The 20227-nt window shown below is 34.8% G+C and overlaps 3 protein-coding genes across 7 annotated transcripts; all 3 read right to left on the reverse strand.

Moving 5' to 3' along the window:
• Positions 1-410: 410 nt before the first annotated feature.
• Positions 411-3942, reverse strand: PAHX (phytanoyl-CoA dioxygenase (PhyH) family protein). Its single transcript, XM_011072318.3, has 8 exons — positions 3611-3942; positions 3447-3507; positions 2252-2320; positions 1934-2052; positions 1487-1634; positions 1245-1389; positions 1056-1142; positions 411-578 (listed from the first exon to the last, which is right to left on the reverse strand). Exons 1-8 carry the CDS (start codon positions 3788-3790, stop codon positions 536-538), a joined length of 852 nt encoding a protein of 283 aa, XP_011070620.1. The 5' UTR covers positions 3791-3942; the 3' UTR covers positions 411-535.
• A 1574-nt stretch (positions 3943-5516) lies between these two features.
• LOC105156243 (protein ESMERALDA 1) lies at positions 5517-15198 on the reverse strand. Of its 5 annotated transcripts, XM_088877739.1 has the most exons (12): positions 14736-14858; positions 14554-14641; positions 14231-14275; positions 11557-11626; positions 10515-10582; positions 10322-10410; positions 9732-9929; positions 8703-8907; positions 8464-8631; positions 7050-7217; positions 6748-6938; positions 5517-6148 (listed from the first exon to the last, which is right to left on the reverse strand). In XM_088877739.1, exons 2-12 carry the CDS (start codon positions 14581-14583, stop codon positions 5989-5991), a joined length of 1392 nt encoding a protein of 463 aa, XP_088733865.1. In that variant the 5' UTR covers positions 14584-14641; positions 14736-14858; the 3' UTR covers positions 5517-5988. The 5 variants fall into 5 exon arrangements, with proteins under 5 accessions (XP_088733865.1, XP_088733862.1, XP_088733867.1 ...); XM_088877736.1 differs by having other exon boundaries at positions 14554-15197; XM_088877741.1 differs by lacking the exon at positions 14231-14275 and having other exon boundaries at positions 14736-14857.
• A 1739-nt stretch (positions 15199-16937) lies between these two features.
• LOC105156244 (10 kDa chaperonin, mitochondrial) lies at positions 16938-17735 on the reverse strand. The gene is made up of 3 exons (XM_020699271.2): positions 17509-17735; positions 17253-17392; positions 16938-17142 (listed from the first exon to the last, which is right to left on the reverse strand). The coding sequence occupies exons 1-3, from the start codon at positions 17611-17613 to the stop codon at positions 17094-17096; spliced, it is 294 nt and encodes a 97-aa protein (XP_020554930.1). The 5' UTR covers positions 17614-17735; the 3' UTR covers positions 16938-17093.
• Positions 17736-20227: the final 2492 nt, after the last annotated feature.

Consider the following 20227-nt stretch of genomic DNA (forward strand, 5'->3'; position numbering starts at 1 on the left):
AGTGCACAAGTCAATGGACTGCCCCATATCTAGCCCACCTCTTTGTTTGGTTTTTCATACTCTCTCTCTCTCTCTTGATATTGCCTTTAGTTTACCATGTGGCACATGCAAGAATTAGCCTATTAAGATAACAAGCAGTAAGCAGTAGACTTCAATTCTATATCATTTTTGGAATTTTGAGAATGTCTGCAGGTTTTTGCATAAACATAATCAAACCCCGGAGAAGGCACATCCGAAGCTTGGCTTTCAAATCATGTTAATACATAAGCTACCAATCCATATTCCAACCACAGGAATCCAGCCAAGTTGAACATGTGCAGAATTTCATTCAGCAATACAAGGTGTAAACATACAGTATAATATCAGGGAGAGGAACAGAACAAGGGGAAACAGTAAAGATACAGAAAAAAGAGAAACAAAGTACAATATTATTACGAGCAAATCAACTCCATTTTTCAGTCATTAAAAGTAAATATTCTCTAGTACACAGATAAAAAGTAAGTTGAGAACTGGACCAATACATTGGTTAGAAACCTCATAAAGCATAGAGAGGCTCAGGCTCCACGTTTCTTCTGATCCTGAAAGCAATAGACATAGATATATTTAATAATACGCTAATGGCATCAGTAAACAACAGCTCCAAGCATCAAGTTAACAGCCGAACATGCTATGAGTTGTTGCAGCAACTTCAACAAAACAGGTCATCTCTCAATGAAGAAGAACAATCACGATTAGTTAAAAGCTGGATATATATTGCCATCTGAAATGACTTAGCTGGCAGTAAGCTCTTAGAGAAATGTCTTTGCTCTTTGAGCATTTTGCTATATGGAAAAGATAAGTTCAGGGCGTGAATGATAATTTATACCACATGGGAGAAGGTTTGGGATCCAATAGATATGTTTGTCTTCTAGTCCATGCAGTTGTTTGCAAATAAGTTTTCCATACTGAAGCCTTAGGGTCATCCCCCTTAAAGTACTTTGATTAACAAAAATTTGGACAATTTTTTTGCCAATCCCTTAACTGCAAAAGGAAGAACAAGCTTTTCCGCTACTTACCAATTGTCCTCAGCCCATCTACAGCCATCCGTATCTACCACATGCAGGCTGTACGCATGCCGTGATGTTGAGGACTTGTTCTCAAAACTGTATATCAGGTATATAGGAAGAAGACATCATAAAAACTATATTAATCACGTAAATTTATCATAATTCACTGTGCACTTATAGTTGGAGAGCAGCGCAAACCTCTGATGAATTAGATCCCCATGAATGACCACCAAGGAGCCAGCTTTTACTTCGATCGGAACAAAATCCTTCTGGTCATAGGATGGAGATGGCTTATCAAAATGAACCCCCTTTTCATCTCTGATGAATCTTCTCACGAGGCCATCTTAAATGTTAAACAAGAAAATTAACACCCATTTAAGATTCTTATAACAAGAAAGAAGGGACGGGGGGCAATATGTGAAACATGTTTAGAAACATACTTTTATGAGATCCAGGAATAGCCCAGAGGCAACCGTTTGTAATGGTTGCATCTTCTAAAGCAAGCCATAGTCCAGTGCAAGTAGGTGGATTTGTGTATAGAAATGAATTATCCTGATGTGGAACAACCTCACCGCCAATTCCAGGTTGCTGGAAATGAAATTCATACAGTGCACTTACAATAAAAACTCATATGTGACGGAAGGGCACTCAATTTAGAACACATTCACTAGGTTTGACACAAATGAAGGAAATTAAAATGTCAATTAGAGTCTTAATCCTTACTCATGAACATTAAATTCAAGTATCTACAAGAAGATCCAGAGATTAAACGTTAGAAAGTATGTCATGAGAACGCATGGTTCAATTATATGTGCCAGGGACCCTACTTTATGCATACTACCAGTATTGTTGGTTTGTTCATCAGCGTGGTTCTGTTAAAAAAGTACCTTGAAAATGTACATCGACTGAATCACTACCGGCTTTTTGTAACCCAGAGAACATAATAAACTTGACACTCTCTCTGAGCTCGAGAAACTCCTAAATACTGGGTCTCTTTCATGTAATGCTGCAAGAAAATATATGGTGCTCAATACATATTAAGAACACAGCCAAACTATAGCGATGTTTATTGAAGTCAAACTTGAATGAAAACATATGGAGTACAACTAAGGGGCAGAGTGAAAAATCTTCAAACTGTAGAGGAGAGGTGGAAAATAGAATTTGCAGCCAAAATACAATCAATCAACACAAGGTCAAAAGCATACCATGCCCAACTTTGTTTATTGAGAGTTCTTTTGGTTGCTTCAAGTTGCCATCATGATCAAATGCTTTTTCTGTCAAAACAGCAAATGACGCCACATATTTTAGTGGGCAAGAAACTCCATAAATACCACATTGTTCCATGAACCAGCAGAATATGATGACAGTTAAGCTAAAAAGTTGAGAAACAATTATATTTATATAAATAAAATAGGATATATAGAACATGTAAAATGCTAATTAGAACTGACGAAGAGACAATCATTAAAAAAATAATATTTTCCAACCAATACATAAAACAGCACCTAAATTTGATTACTGGAGCCAATCTTGTCATATAAAATCATAAAATATAATGCATTACAAGACCATACTCCGACAATAAGTGAAAGTGGATCTAACGCACAGCCTGATAAGGAACAGAAAGAAAACCACATCAGTGGACCAGCAATATGGAAAATACACTATAGTCTATATATTGAACTTTAATCATATAAACTAAACAGCAAAAAAGTCAGGCAAGAGTGGTTGTTTTTAGGAAAAAGAGAAAAATAAAACATCTCTTGAAATATTCTCCTAGAAAAGAATGTTTGTTTGCTAAATTTCCCAAACCCATTTTACCACTCGCAGAAAAGACATATGGCATATAACATCAACTCCAACAATTACATTTTCTCTCTTATTTATAACCTTTTCATCAACTATCATTATGACACTTCTATCGTACATCCAAACACATACTCGACATTATCTCAGTATCAACCATAAATCAAAGTATCAATATTTGATAGTATTAGCTGGTATCTCTTTCAGATTCACATATACAGTTTATAATATCCAATAATAACAGATTTTTTATCCCCCAATACTACAATATAATCGGTTGTATCTCTAACTTCAATTTAACTTTTCCTCCGTTGAGATGACCTGATATGGGATTGGATGAGAAGTTAATAATCACAGTCTACACCTCACAATATGTTCCAAAACTTCTTCATGTAAATTTCAAATGTAATGATGACGAGAAAAACAAAACTCTTATCTCTTATTTCCTACCGGTTTAATGACCTCAAAGCAAAAGCTTAGCTACTTCTTAAAAGCATATTCGTTGATTAAAACCACAACCCAGAAAAAAGTAGTAACGGTATGTTGACTCCAAAAGAACAACAGCATCAGAAATATACCATCAAAATTCCATACCTTCAAAGAAGAATGAAATCTTCTCAGCACTTTCGAAGAAGTGATCATCAGTGGTATGTTGCTGTCCCAGATAACCAAACACAAAAAGAAGTTAACTTCACAACCAAGACATTCAAACAAATCTAGAAAAGGGAGAAATTCCAGCAGCATGAGATATTCTGTACTTGGTTTTTAGTGGAGAAAATGGAGGCTCTGCTGGAACAATCAAATTGATCAAGTAATTGCTCCATTTTCAACCGGAGTGCTCTTATCTCATCTGTGCTGGCGAAAGACTCCAATACCAAATACCCCTCGGATTCGAAGAACTGAAGCTGGTTTGGATTGAGATTTCCGACAATTCCCATCTCTAAATTTTCGTTTCTTCTTTAGATATAATTGCTGAAAGATTTTTGCTTCTCTGAGGGTTTTGTTTTCAGAGTAGAATCTTGAAGAAATATGAATACGTGATGAGGCCGAAGAAATTTGTAGCAGTCCAACTCCAACCGCCCCTGATGAATTTTTAATCTTTTATTCATAATATACATTAACTTATAATCACAACAATGATTATCAACTTTAATGGAAAAAAAATAATCTCGTATGTGAATCATATTTGACATGAGCACAATATTAGGCGATTTGATGTATTATGTAGAGGTACACGCACTGTGCGTGCGCTGATAGTTCGAGATATGCAGCAGATACTTAGCGTAGAATTACCTACTGTTATTAGCATTTGTGCCCGTTTATGATGAATTCTTTGACCTGGTCGAGAAAACTGCTTAAATTAAGCAACTTATATTGTAATATTATACTTTTTTTTTACTTAATGAAAATTAACTTTATCGGAAAAAATTTTAATTAAAAATTTTGGTATGTCATTAACTGGTTCATAGGAGTATCAAAGACTCATTATGTCAACTTAATCTTATCCTTTCATTTCAAGTTTAGAATTTTAAGTATTTCAAGACACTTAGCCAGGCAACTATAATTGTATAAATAATTATATTATAGGAAAAAAACAATGAAAATTTGGTGGAATAGTAGAATTAATACTCCAAGATGAAAGAGCTGGGAGCTCCAGATCCTACCAATATGAATACTTATTTAATAAAATCACAATAAAAAACACAAAAAAAATAAATTTTACGTAAGTTAAAATAATATTTAGAGTTAATCATAATTAGAATTCTTTTAAAAATAAGAAATGATACTTTTTCCTCAAAAAATTTTAAAATTATATTTACATGCCTTCTAAAAATTTATTGTTTACACCTAAACCCCTTGTTGGAGTTTGGGTAAAAAAATACTAGCATTAACAAAACAATTACAATTTTTTTAATTTTACACCTCATTACATTATCATATAATAATTCTATACTTATAAAGAAATAAAATATAATGATGTTTATCAACTTTATACATATACAAATACGTTATATTTATCTCTTTATAAATATAAAATTATGCATAAGAATAGTAAATAACATCGGCAGTTTTTATTTAAATTCTAATAAAAGAGTTAGGTATGAATGAATTTTTTTTTAAAAATATATAGATATAATTTTAAATTTATTCTTAAAATAACATCGGCATTTTTTATTTAAATTCTAATAAAAGAGTTAGATATGAATGAATTTTTTTTTAAAAATATATAGATATAATTTTAAATTTTTTTCAAAAAGAAAGTATTCTTTCGCATTTTCAAGGAGTTTTAGGAGTAATTAACCGTATCATTTAGTTTGATTTTCTTTCAGAGGCCTTTTCTTATATCCTTACTAGGAGTAAGAAATATTAATCTATTGATCTTCAAGATTCATATCTTTTTCTTTTCGTAATTGACACTTGTCTACAATCGGAGAGTAGACGATAAGAACAGAGAGGGGCGGAAAGTGTCATTAGTTCAATGGGGCAGGCATACAACATAAGACTCTCCCTTGTTTCTTCTCTGTTTCCACTTTGGACTGAAAAGTAAAGTCTAATTGGAAGAACTGTTATGATATTGTTCAAACATCAAACATTTTCCCATCAATAGAAAAATTATAGTTGGAACTGAGAAGAGATTACAGACTAAACAAAAGGGAAAAGAAAAACCGAAAATGGGCATATCCACTCTAGTTCTTTCCCAAACTAAGAACTTTCAATTGTGGTATAAATGTTTGTCCAGCTCTACCCTCTTGTACAGCTGAAAGCACTAATGTATAGTACAAACATGGACATATCACACGTCCAAACATCCCGTGTCGACTCGGGATTTGTTAGATACAGTAACTACAACGAAGAATTGATGTATGACTAATATCTGGGTAACTATCTAGTAACCTATACCAACTCTTCGGGCATCGTCATGCACAAAAAAAATGCAGTTCAATACCCGGGAAACAATTATATTCTTCCTAAAAATCTCTCTCCTCGGTTCCAAAGAAAAGCAGTGTCTACCCTCCCTCCAAAGGAGATGAAAAAATTTAAAGAATCTTCAATCAAGATTGTAGTTAGTTAGCAGCCACATGTACACACTAGTGAAATGTGCAGAAGAACCTCTCTGGTTCTGTCCAATGAACAATCACTTTGATGATGATCTTAAATCCTCCATCTTGTTCACTTTGCACATGCAATCTGGACAAGGAAATGAATATATTGAGTCATTAGATCTCCTGACTTCAACACCTTTAAATTCACTGTATGCTCGCATATTCAGCATTTGATGCTTGAAGCTTTTCCACCTGGGAGAAAAACCAACCAAAAAATTTACATGAATTGGACATGAGAAGAAAAATTGAACAAGTTATAAATCAAAATGAGATACTCCTTTAAACAGACACAGGTAAATTTGGTTGAAGCAACTCTTCCTGTCCATGATAAGACAGAAAGCATTTTCCTTAATTTGTACAACACAGGAAGGGTCCACAGAGAAACAGCAATGTTGCAAAGTTTATAAAGCAACCTAACAAGAAGCCACAACCATATTTTCCTTTGTCATGCCAAATTATACAAGCAGGCAGGTAAACACCAACAATAAGGTCACAGTTTCGGGAAATTAAAATTATAGTTCTCTTTTATCCATCCAGAGTAATAGACGCCCACATAAACAAAATTCAGTCTGATACAACCTGAATTTGCTATTTAAAAATTGAACTGCAGGAAATGAATGAACCAACAAAAACAAAAGTATCTTTCTTTCTGAATATGTCTACAACCAAAACTTGAAACAACAGAATCTACTGATTGGGCATCATGAAATAAGTTTGCTTCCAATACCCCAATCTCCACTATCACTCCAGTAGTATTTGGAAACTAGTAAATTACCAAGAAAATGCATTACCCAATACTTGGACTGCCAAATAAAAATGCCAACTTCCTCTTATCAGGCCTAATTGTCCTGGGGTGTCCACCGTACAAATAGCTTCTGTGTCCCAAAAGAAACTGCGGAAAGTTTCCACCTTGAGTTGTCACAAATACTTCACTGTGGAGACAAACAGTGTAGTCTATGGCAGCCATTCTGGATGAGTAGTTCTTGGAAAAAGTAATTCAAGTCAAAACATATAACAGCATAAGAACATTGAAAGAAGATACAAAGAGAGATGAGTAGACCAAAGAGGGATGAAATAAATTTCCAATTCATACCTGAAATGGAGCTAGTTCCTCCTCAGATGCCAGTGTCTCTTTTGTTTGTAGTAATGGAAACATCTCCAATAGTGGAGCCATATGCCTCTCAGCGTCGTAGATCCTTCCAGATGCTAAATAGATAGAAGTATTGCTGTTAAAGCCCATCCCCCTGAGCATCAAACCTACCTGATCAATAAAACATCAGTAAGACTTCAAATATAAGGTAATTAAGAGATAGTTCAAAGGATGACCTCATTACTCAGAGATGCTTAAGTATAGCATATTTCAAGAGGACCAAGATTAGTGAGACAAACAGATGAAACATTCTGATGGATATGAGGTCCACAAAACGATGAAGACTAATCATGAGATGTCAAGATCATGAATTAAGACCAATATAACCCACATATGAGACTGCCAACATGGTCATGCTTTTTGAAAGACAGCCCTCATGTGAATAGAAAAAATAGAGTGTATTGGCCATCTAAAATGAATCTTATACACATGAAATATGTTTATTCAGAAATTATCCGTTCAATATGGAAAGATGAGTGATGTCTTTGAAAACACAATTCCTATACAACATCGTGAATTTTCTGTGCACCACAACCATATTCAAGACCTCAAGCACCCACCATCATAATTTGCCAAGAGATATTTCCATCAAACAAACACCAAAAACTAGATAGGAAAAATGATTTCATGCAAAAGATCTTCACGAGATACGTTCTAAGCAAGAAATATGAATGGAGCAATGACGAAATACACCTAAAGCCACCTTCCATATCCTTGCCTGCTTAAGTGTCCTCTCCAAACCCTATTTGTGCCTTCACATTTGTATCACCTAAATTAACCCATTTTTTTAAGGAGATTTCCTTGCAACCAAACCTACTGATTCTTCCTTCAAAATACTTCACATAACCATTTCACATCCATTTCCATCTAAGCATCAGAAAACAAAAGATTACAAAAACAAGCATCACTAAACATAGAGGTAAAACATACAGAAATTTGAACATTTCATACTAATAAACAAACAAGTAAAACACTAAACCCTATACTAGTACCGAAGAGCCACAATCTCCTTATGCCTCATTTGAATCAGCTTCTTTTTTAATATCTCTTCTAACCTGACATGCCATTCTCAATAACATTTCTTTACAGGCAAGTGGAAGTTTCTTCAAACATTTAATGTGGAGTTCTCATTCCAAACAAGAATTGGTAGTTTTATGAATCCTGCATAGCTAAATGCCCTAGATAATAAACTCAAAAGCAAAGATTTCTAATAAGGATTTAAACAAAAATCTCAAATCCGGGAACATAGAAGGGGCATGATGAGTCATCAACAAACTTAGACAATAAAAAGTATGTGAAAAAAGATAAAAGCAAAAGCAAGAAAAATGAATATTATTGTTTTCCCTCAAGATAGTACCTCTAAAGGTGTTAAAGGACATTTCCCATTTAATCTGATGGCTCCCGGGTGAATCACTCTACCACGTCTAGTAAATTTTCCCCTCCAGCCTCTTTCCCTAGCAGCATCCATGTATATTTTTTCTTGCTCCCCACCATCATATACACAACAAGAGAAAGCAACCATATCCTACAGAAGAAGATGATCAATACTTGCTTCTTTTACTATTCAGGTAAATATCCCATTCCATCCCAACTAACCTCCTCAAAGCGAAGATGGATAGAGATATACTTGCCACCATTATTTGCACTGTGTTCTTTCATTCTTGCAACCAAAGTTTCACCTAAAGTCAGTATGGGATTTGGAAACCTTAGAGCTTGATAATTTGCCAAGCATCTAAGTCGTTGGACTGCTGGTGGAGCATCAAATGATAGCCGATTTGCAAAGGGAAAAACCCTTATAATCCTGAGTTAGGCAATTACAAAGTTACAAATTGAACAGGGTGAAGATTAAGTAAATTATTCAGGTAGCAAAGATTATATGAATAGTAGCAATAAGAACACCATGATACCGATGTCGACATCCATCGATTATCAATAATAAAGTTAATTCAGAAGAAGAAAGTAAGAAATATCTAACTAGAAAAGTCTACAGCACTATCTTAGGCAAATTCAAGGCATTGCAAATAAGGATCATCGCAAATCATTCTCACACACTATATTGAAATATCACAGGTGTCATTCATACTGCACAAATGAGCACCAATAAAGAAAAATGAAATGTCCAACAATAAAGAAAGAGACAAAAGAAAAGAAATAGCCAGTTGGCAAAAATGTTTGCGATGAGATGTTTACTATGCTTCATATTGGGAAAATTTTGCAATTTCAAAAATGGGAATAGATTTAATTCCAAAATTTCTCCTTTAGAAATAAATCTTGCATATGACTTGCAGGATGAGTACAAACTGAGTTCCATGCACCCTTAAAACATAAATCAGATACAGAAAATGTGTTCTTCAATTCATTTTTGCTTGTATAACATTACAACCATATATTCAAAAACCACAAAGTGCAGGATAAATATTGCTTTTATATCTCAAATTCTACAACTTCTATGGATGAGGACATAACAAAAATAAGCAAAATTTATATTATAAGGACTGAAGTTCATCATGTCATTCATAAATCACAAATGCACTGTATAAATTCATTAAAGAATGCACTTCGGGATCATCAAGAATAAAGTTAGAAAAACGTTCAGGAATGAGTACAAGAAACCGAAAGACTTACTTCTCTTCAAGTAGCTTTGGAAGAACTGTAGCACTATAGTACTGGATAGATGACCATGCTTTTATCTTGAAGTTGTACACATTGGTCATGTTATGGTCAAATCGCTCCATTATGTGAACTGGAACTGTTCTTACAACACGAACATCATTTTCTAGTGTCTTTATAAAGAATTCTTCATCATATATCTCATCAAATTTGCTGCACATAGAAAAACAGAATCAGACATTTTAATCTTTGAAATTAGATGGATATCTTGTATTAGATAATGCTATAAGCATTGACTTCATACCAAAAGCAATGTTCCAGTATCCAACGGCTGATACGACATACCAAAGCAACTTCAAAGGTTATCGATTACATTTTACCAATATCGAGTAATGAAACTAATCAAACTAAAAACAATGGTTAGGCAGAGATCAGAGTTCAAAAGAAAGCACATTTGGCATATAGGTGTCGTACAGTCTGCATAGCCATCATTTTCCATTAGCAACTTACCTCACCAAGCACAATTTTTTATCTTTACATCAAGAGACAAACATTAAGCATATCTCGAGTAACTAATGAGCCATGCTGATGACAATATTACCCACCTTGGATCTTTCCAAATGCTGTGAAAACGGAAGGTTGGAATTATAAGAGTTGCATTGAGATAGCCAGCCACAGCCACAGCATTGCATATCTGGAATCACCAATGTCAGTGATGGAGTGTGCCATAAGCCCACAAGTACCTAAGTATAAGCAAAGTTTTACCACAACATAAACATGAAGACAAATAGAGCGTACCGACGTTCTCTGCTGATTCAAACCACCATTGGCCTCAACAAGAATATATCCATTTGATTCAGGTAAGCCTACAAAAGGTTGTAAAGGTAAATATCACAAAAGCATGCATGAAAACATTAAGATCCTTACAGCACTTAAAGGATCCTTACTGCCATTACGAAGAATCAAGGTACTCCAGGGTCAAGCACAATGGAGTACATTACTCCATTATACTGTGGACAACCAGGGACCATGACATGAAGGGTGCAAATAGACTATAGCACGAGATGATACAACCAATAGGTGATGCATTAGCACTATCATGCATAGTCATGAACCTGACGGTAAATAACAATTAGCAGTAACACCATAGGTTATAAGTTGTTTTTATAGTATTTCTCATCCATTCCCTCCCTCTTGGTGAAACCAAAATCAGCATATGAATTCCCTATTTACATATTTTTAGATGCATTATTCAACCGATTAGTAGGCATAAGAGACACTGGCTTTCTACCTCCCAATCATCCAGCATCAGTTGTGATAAAAGTAACCAGTCATTAGATTACCAACAATACATAAACACCAAAATTCTTAAACAAACCTAAGGTAAGAGGAGAAGTCAGGACAGCAATCAACCGCTCATGAAAAAGTACATATTCACATGATGTGATGAAAAGAAACTGCAGGGGCAGTGATTGTTGCATATGTTTATTTTAGAAGTGGCAAACAGTCAAAGTGAGCATATACAAGCATTTATGACATGCAACAGAAACTTCTCATTCTCTTTACTGAATGAACATGAGTTAAGATGTCGGCAGTTAAGTCAGTGTATCAGATAAATATGTAGAGTTCAAATCCATGCACAGTTCAGAAGGACAAAATGTCACATCTTCTCCTGTATGACCAGTAAATATTGTTTTTAAGTTGCATGCATCATGCCGCTAGTTAGCTCTTCCAGCAATAGCACTTAGCTAGGTTGTTTATAGCATGAAAGATTAAGAGCCTGACCATAGATGAAATGAAGACGACTCACTTAGACTTCTAAATGTGAGAAAGTTTCTACCTTTAGAAGACTGGTTGGTGCATGGTCTCCAGACACCGCCTTCATAAGAGTTTTCCCATATGGTTGATATCTGCACTGACTTAAAGACTTCGATAAGAGCATTTAGCAGATGAGAAATCAAAGATTAAAAACTTTCACACAATAAAAAAATTACAAGATAGATACAGCTACTCTGCTCACCAAGAATCATATATTAACGTCTTTACTAGTTAAGATACCATATTACCTACATTAACACGAAAGACGTGCATCTCTTTTGTTTCGTCTGAAACATACAGTAGCTCTACCCATCTCCCCTATCCACCTATCTTCCTCTTCGAGTACATACCAGTACGGGTGTCAAGGTGGGTTAAGACTCATGGGTGCAACCCAACTCAACTAGTTTTGGGTTTGATTGGGTCAGTCATATTTTAAAATGTGTTTCTACAGGTGGAAGTTAAATAAATTTATAATTTATATGGTTGGATATGGGGTTGTCAGCGGGCCAGATATGGGTTGTGACGGGCCTAATGTGGGTTGTTGATAGGCCTAATATGGATTTTTAATGGGTTCAATTCATAAAATAAAATAAAAGAAACCCACAACATCCCTATTCCTTCTATTCTTACGCACTCACAATTCTCTTTTTCCACACACACAGAGAGGCACATGCACGCACACATATATTTATTATTTTTATTATTTTAAATTATTTAGCCATATACTTTATATGTTTAAACTACAGCCTGTGATTCCAAAGATGATGATAATGATGAAAATTGTTATTCAAAAAATATAGAGAATTTGATTGCATTGATTGATGTTCGTTCAAAATGAGCATTAAAAATTTTATGAATTATTTTGAAAAATATAGTATTTAGTTAGATAATTATGGAATTTTTTACTTTGTGATTTAGCAAATGAATCTTAATGTACTTGGTCATTAGTCAGAAATGACATGTGCAAATTTTGTCATATTATATACAAGTAGTAGCTACTCTTTTTGTAGTTCAGATATTATCCTTTTTTCCATTGTGTGAAAGTTTTGAAGCCTTTATAATTCAAATTAATAAAATAGTTTATACTAACCCGATCCAACTCATTTTGAGCCCGTTCATTTGGACACATTTTGGATCCAACCCATATGAGACCCCACCTGACCCATTTCGACCCCACCTAAATCCAGACCAACCTGCCCATTTGCCACCCCTACAAACCACTAAAGGCAACCCCCACTCAGTTGTATTTCTGCTTTGCTGTAGGTCCCGCCATTACCACAAATATAGGATGAAAATCACACATAAGTTTCAACATAGTTTCATATAGAAACTAGAAGCAAAAATATGATGCCATAAAGTATGAAAATTTTCACATGTAGCATAAAAGTCTCAGGAAATTGTGTCACTCAAAAAAGTCCTGACAAGCACCATTTTGTGCGCCCTCCATCTCAAAGGATATTAGAGTTAGTATCTTAATTGTCAATTTATGTTTTTCTCCAAACATTGTAGTATTGTGTGGCATATCACAGAAATCAAGAATTATCCGATAGAAACTGAAAGTAAACCCTTCGGACCAATTTGCATGTGCCCTTTGAGTTGGTACAGAGTTTTAATTAGAATTGGCAGAGTACTAGTCAAATGAGTGCTCTAAGTGATGATACTTTAGGCAAGAAGGTAGCCAATCTTGGAAAAATAAGACATTATTTGTTGACATAGCAAGAGGAAACAAAAGCATTCAATTGGGAGAGAAGGAACATAAGGAAAATGCGACACATAATATCCTTATGTTGTTACTTCACCAGACTATTCCATAACCAGATAAAAATATTTAGACTACTGCAGTCAATGATACCAAATGTGGGAGTTAGAAATCCTGATTATTTGAATGTAGAACCTGTCCAAAAATATGCTTCTTGATGGATTTGTGGGAGTTGTTTTAGCATCTCAAGACTTGGATTCTCATAGTTGAGCCAAGCAGCTCCACCTCATTATGCTGTTGATCAATTTTTCCAACGATCATATTTAAGACTCATAATAATCTAATGGTTTTGATAGATGTCAAAAGACAGCTCGCCAATCTTTACACTCACACTCATCCACTGTCATGAAAATAGGAAACAACACATGAATAGGATCCTCAAGTTGCAAAGAAATCAAGAAGAAATATGCATTTCCCATCAGATAAACATCTTTGTAATAGAAGTACATTGATGCTCGAAATCCAAATTATCATGATTTTTAATGCCATCAAACACCATTATTTCCATGCAAAGCCACCAAGTACTCGAATAGAACCTCTGATCCTCATTTTATTCCACATCAAGATTCAAACCACTTTAGAAGTGGATGGGACAACCGAGGACTAATCCTCAAAATTTTGGATGCATAAACTTAGTGTTTCCTCTTAATTCCTAGATATACTACCTCACTAGACCCATTCCATTCTTTCAATTCAATCTAGCAAGATCCTAACAATGCCCACTTGATGGCACACTTTTTACCATGTGCCATTCAAAAAAACAAGTTTTCTCTAATCTTAATACGACTAGAAAGAAACTAACTATGCAATTTCAAACACACATCAATGCAAGATACTGCCACATGAAATAGACCAACTGAAGTTATCAAATCAAATTCAACGATTTACAGCAAGCAGAGGGCTACTGCCCTCGAGTGACAGAGATGTAAAAACATACCACATCCTTCCGATTATAAATGCTCAAAATAATGTTTTCCTTTCCCTGAGAGGTCACTAAGTTCACATCAGAATGTATAAAATATTAGCAGCTACAGAGGGACAAAAAAGGTACGCCAACTGAAAATTACCAGGAATAAGAATAACTCAGATAAAAGAAAGTGAAGTATCAAAATCACGAAAAAAGGTTACCAAGTCGCTTTCAATCTGAATCGCAATAACTAAGCACTTCAGCATTTTAATTTCCAGAAATGAGACAAAATAGAACAAAAAAGAAATAAATGAAGAAGGGAAAACAGAAAACCAATAAATAAAATCACTAACCGCATTGCTATAGGAATTATCAGAGTCCATTTCGTGTCGGACCCTAGCGTAAAAGTCTGGGCTCCGGTAAACCGACCCCGGGCCAAGCCTGTTCCTAGCGAACGGAACGACATCAAGCGACACGGTTCCCATGTAGAAGAGCATCCCGGCAATATACAACAAAGGAGCGAACAGAAATATACCCTGTCGTTTTAGGAAAAAGGAGAGGACCCGGTCGAAGCGCTGCGCGAGTGTTCTAGGTGGGCCTCTAGCCGATTTGAAGGCCCGATTGCGGTACCGCGGGGAGCGGCAGGTCGGCGACGCCGGCGGCGTCGAAGGGCTACTGCGTCCGGTGCTCGAGTACCGATTGTAGGCGTGCATTGCGCTTATCTTCACATCATAGACATGATAACTAATAACCCAATAGGAAAGTGATCAAAATCCTGACGCGAAGAAACATGTGTGAGCAGGGTACAGAGAAGCAGAAGGGAGCACGTGACGTGAGGAAGGAACGCACGTGCTTGGTATAGGGAGAGTGAGGTACAAGACGAGAAGCAGTAGGGGCTAGGGGGAAAGAGAATGATGAGAAAGGTTGACGATGATGATGACGACGATGGCATTTGCAGAGCAATATGAGAGGAAGAGTGATTTTGAGCTTCTATTTGAATCATGGTGTCATCATATATATAATTTGTTAAGTACAAAAATAATACTATATCTTATTTATTTCAAATTAAAAGATTTTATACTCAATTACATAAGAAAATTTTTAACATACATAGGTATCACTCACGAAAGGTTATAGATTAATTTATAAAGTTATTTATCTCATAGACTCTAAAAATATAAAATTACACTTTTTTTCTGATAAAAATTGAAATTATAATAACATCCCTTCATAAAATTTACCATTTACACTGATTTTTTTTATTAGAATTTAAAAAAATACTAAAATTATCAAAATAAAATCACATAAATTTTTAATTTTACCTTTTACATTAATATTTTTATATAATAATTTTGTACTTATAAAAAAAAAATTATGGTGATGCTACATTCTACATATTTATATTATGTCAGTACAAAAATATATATGAAAATGCTAATATATATTATTTGCTTATGTCAAACGGAAAGCAATCAAGTGTTAGAAGAGATGTAAATATAATCTTAGAAAAAAAATTGGAAAAAGTGTAATATAATATTTTCAGGTAAATATAAATATAATCAACCATTAGTCATATACTCTTGTATATTTTATTTTACAATACATACATGGGCTGAGTATAATTTTACAATATTCATAAAAAGGTACACAAAATTGTTTAGATATATAACAACGTAAAACATAAATTATGTAAATTGTTACGTTTATTATTTGAAACCTGCAACACTGTAAGCTTATCTAGTTTCTACAAATTTCTATACTAATTACCAAAAACCAGTTACTTTCACATAACAACGGAATGCAAGTTTCATCCTATGATAGCTATGAGAACTGAGATCTCACATCAGAGTGTGCACATCTTGAATCTACCTCAAGACAATCGAAATCGACCCAAAATCCTAAACAAAACTACATTGTAACAAGCAGAGAAACCAAAGTCCTGGCCACCTTCAAGTTGCACCACTTCTTTCTTCCATCTCAACCTGAACATTTTTCATTTCCGTCACTCTCGTATCTCCAGGATTCTAAAAGAAAAATCGAAGGAGGAAAGAGACGTTATACCTTAAGTAATACAACGGCAGCGCAGACACATACAGCAAATGTGATCCACCGCTACTAAAGTCTAAAAGTAGTGCTTCTAAGCATGGTGAGGAAAATTTCTCCAGAGATCTTTCTGCTAAGATAACATCAGATCATGAACGGTACAGAACAGAACAGCCTTGTGTCCACTGCATCATCAAACAGACCTGATGCCCCCGATTAACCAACTCCAAATTTAGAAAGGTAGATGAACTAAATTCATACATAGGTGCAATAGGACCAAGAAAGATTTGATAAAAGAGCCCAAATGCATGAATCTTGTGTTCAGTTATTACAGAATAATCAATTGAAAACATACGAAAAAGAGCCGTTAAAAAAAGAATGATTGAATTTGAATTTCTCTTGCCCGTCTTCCGTACATCACTTGTGGCAACTACAGCATAATTCTGACATTCAAGGAGGCAAGTTCCGGAGCTTATGTTTTCTATCCATGATTGTATAGAACTCCAATCAATGTTGGCAAGACGACACTCAACCAGATGAAACTAAAACATGCTAATTCTATCAGTTGCTATCAAGTCTATAATGCTAAGACAGCAGTTCAAGTTTATTGTAGCCGACATTTGCAATTATTTCATACTAGGAATAAAGATCACCAATTAAGAAATTTGGACCAAGCATACCCAAAGGCAGCAGATATCTGAAATCTCTGAATTCTCATTAGATTCGAAAATCATAAAGTGGCAAGAATAGGCAACATCCTTAATCAGTTACAACCAGAACATGAGCACTTAAACTCAAAAACAAGAAGCTTAAATAACTCAATTGATAATCCCAGAATTACAATCATTAATCAGTCATGCAGAGTCCCCAAGATATCTTCGTCTCTATACAAATGATACCTGCAGCCCAACCCACAAACAAGTTAAATTCAAATCCACGAAAACTAAAACCCAAATTATAAATTAAAAAACAAAAAAAAAAAGATAAAATCTTGATCATAGAAACTCACTCTTTTTCACCCAATTTGACTTGTGTTCCGCCGTATTCAGGCAAGAGAACAGTATCACCTTCTTTAACAGCAACTGGGATGTTATTCCCAGCTTTGTCCCGCAGCCCAGGTCCAACAGCAACCACTTTCCCAGAGTTCAACTGTAGACAAAGCCCATCAAATCCCACGTCAAAATTCGATAATATTAAAAGAGAAACCACAAAAATATCAAATCCCAGAAAGAGAAAAAGGGAAAAAAGGGCAAAGAAAACGATACCTTGGATGACTTTTCTGGAAGGAGAATACCCGCTGTGGTTTTGGAAGGAGGGACGATTTTCTCCACAAGCACTCTGTTCAGCGTTGGGATCAAGCGTTTAGCCATTGCTGAGATTGAAAATGAACCGGGATTCCGCAGCGACGAGGAAATGTATGCAACAGGTATTGGGAAGTGGTGAGGGGAGATAAATAGAATAGAAAGAGGGAGTTCTAAGATGATAGTAGAAGGTTCTAGGCTTTCTATTGTAAGGGCTTAGGGTTTTACAAGGGTTTTAGCGCTCGCTGCTCGCTCTGAGATTTTGGATTGGGCCAAGCAAAGCAACCTTCCTAAGTTCATTTTAACTTGAGAGTTTGTTTCATTGATGTAAAAATTGATATAAAAAATATATAAATATATAAAAAATAATTTGATAATTAATTAGGGAGGAAGTAAAAATTAAATGTATATGAATCTTTTTTCAAGTTTAATTTTATTTAAAATTGAAAGAAAAAATGAAGGTATAAAGTCAAAAAAATAAAAAGTATATATTTTATTTTTATTTATACTATTACCCATACATATAATTTTCCTTCATTCTTTTTCTTTTTCCCTCTAATAACACTCCAATATCATTTTTTAGAATAGATAACCATATCAAAATATTCTTGCTCTCTTTTTATGAATATTTTTATTTTAGAATGTTTAGTAACTTCAAATTATTTTAGCATGATATTATCTTATTTATTATCTAGTACAGAATAAAGGAAATTGCTAATCAGTAAAATCTTATAAAATTAGTCCTCCTTTCTTGATCTATTTTTCTGATATAAAATAAAACAAATATTTGAAATTTATTTTATTTTCAATGAATCAAACAACTTTAAAAAAAAATAAAAAATCTTTTCTTTTCACTTTTCTTTTCTCTTGTTGAACCAAACAAACCTATAATGTCAAAACTCATTTCAAGAAGCAATTCAGTTTTTTTTTTCAATTTTGTTTTATAAAAGACCCGATATGACATGTTAATATATTTTTATTTTATCTTACACAAATATAAAATATGAGAATATAATAATAATAGTAATAATCTTTAAATTACGCAAACGCTCAACTCTATCTTTATCCCAATACCTCTTTTTAATTCGCATAATGTCACAACTACTCATGAGAGGGAAATTGCAGCCATTCGGAGCAAGCGCAAAGTTGGTTATCTAAATCTCCTTCTGTAGCTACTATTGTTGTAGAAGAAGAAAGAATAGACGAATAGATTGGAATGGTTCCTTTTTTTTTTCTTGTTGGGATCAATTCTTGGATTTGCCTTCCTTATATTGGTTGTGGTTGACAAACCAATAATAGATGGTTCCCCTCACGAAATGGTTCTCCGAATTGAAAGTGGATGCTCTGGATCTCGAAATTGAAGGTATGCTATTATACCAACTGATGACGCTATTGAAATACCAAATCCCAGCTTAGTCCAAGTGATTTCTTACTTCGCACTAAAAATGTGATCCTTGCCCTTTAAGTTATATATAATATCGGTCGATCTTTTTGAATCGACTCGAAACTTCTTCATTCCACAACTTGTGAAGATATAGGCCAGGGTACATATGTGTTAATCGCATGTGTAAGTGCCTAGTTGAAATCCTGTGTGACCTATTGAACTTCGAGTTTGCCATAGCGGGCACCGACGCCAACAGAATTCTTCTTCTTGATGGTCCGCCAATCAAACAAAACAATTTCTTCCTTCAGGGTTCATAGCCACGTGCTCTAATCCTATGAGCTATAGGCCCCACCCAATCTCCACTGAATGTGTTCCATTTGGGAGAAATTCATAGCCAACCTACAACACTTGAGAAATTCTCAAGTTTAAAATAAATTTAAGTTATTTTTATGAATTGTTGATATGTAATGAGAGAGAAAGTTGAACTGCATATAACTTGCTTTTTGGAAGATAAATTTACAAGATATTTGTCCTCGAAAGCAAAAGTAGCTCGAGCCAAAGGCGAGAGACAAGTTCCAAAACTTGCTCCAAGTTGTATTATAGGCAAAGACGAAGATTTTTGGAAGCGAAAGATCCATCGATTAAAGCTCCTCTATCCCAGCTGTAGTTTATTGAGCTCAAAGTGGATGAGGGTCATAAACTCCATCATTATCATCTCGCACAAATCCATTCCCAAACCCCCTCGGAGGAGAATCAGAATTGGTAGGGAGACCCTCCCTCAAAGACCTCTTATTTCGGTGCTAGAATGCTCAAAGGCTCTTCATGTCTATTTGTTAGAGGTGCCCCCACATAGCCTATCAATAATCCAAGCGAAGCTATAAATTCTATGGAGGAAGAAAAGCAACTTAAGCAAAAGGGATCTAGCTTAGTCTGCTGGTACGATGTCTTTTGAAGATTGATTGTCACAAGGTCTATCATCAAACCTAGTGTCAGTTATTGAAGGAAAAACCACTCCTCTATATGGTTTGAAAAGGTTCTTTCCCAAGGCATATTTTCTTACGTGTGATCAGGCTCCTTCTTCTCTGCCCCTATACTAATAGTTCTTCTTTTCTTCTTCAAGTTAAGTCCACTCTCTTTGTTCTGATTATCACGTGAGCCGGGGGTCTTGGTAGAAACTTGGTCTAAAGGCTTACTTATCCACAAGTTCATTTGCTTAAGACGACTGTGTAGGACATTTAGGGAATGGGTTTCGCCTCTAAAGTTTTTTAGCTCTTCTCTTCCTTTGTTCGATTGTTTGTT

Source organism: Sesamum indicum, linkage group LG2 (genome assembly GCF_026168435.1).
Source record: "Sesamum indicum cultivar Baizhima isolate 11 linkage group LG2, ASM2616843v1, whole genome shotgun sequence".
NCBI lineage: Eukaryota > Viridiplantae > Streptophyta > Magnoliopsida > Lamiales > Pedaliaceae > Sesamum > Sesamum indicum.

Coding starts and splice junctions, on each gene's coding strand:
- PAHX (XM_011072318.3), bottom strand. CDS start 3,790: ATGGGAATTGTCGGAAATCTCAATCCAAACCAGCTTCAGTTCTTCGAA. Junction 2,321..3,446: donor GATTTCATTCTTCTTTGAAG/GTATGGAATTTT, acceptor CTGTTTTGACAG/AAAAAGCATTTGATCATGAT. Junction 1,635..1,933: donor AGTCGATGTACATTTTCAAG/GTACTTTTTTAA, acceptor TTTCATTTCCAG/CAACCTGGAATTGGCGGTGA.
- LOC105156243 (XM_088877736.1), bottom strand. CDS start 14,913: ATGCACGCCTACAATCGGTACTCGAGCACCGGACGCAGTAGCCCTTCG. Junction 10,411..10,514: donor TGAATCAGCAGAGAACGTCG/GTACGCTCTATT, acceptor TGGTGATTCCAG/ATATGCAATGCTGTGGCTGT. Junction 7,218..8,463: donor GTCCTTTAACACCTTTAGAG/GTACTATCTTGA, acceptor TTTATTGATCAG/GTAGGTTTGATGCTCAGGGG.
- LOC105156244 (XM_020699271.2), bottom strand. CDS start 17,613: ATGGCTAAACGCTTGATCCCAACGCTGAACAGAGTGCTTGTGGAGAAA. Junction 17,393..17,508: donor TTCCAGAAAAGTCATCCAAG/GTATCGTTTTCT, acceptor CTTTGTCTACAG/TTGAACTCTGGGAAAGTGGT. Junction 17,143..17,252: donor GTCAAATTGGGTGAAAAAGA/GTGAGTTTCTAT, acceptor GTTGGGCTGCAG/GTATCATTTGTATAGAGACG.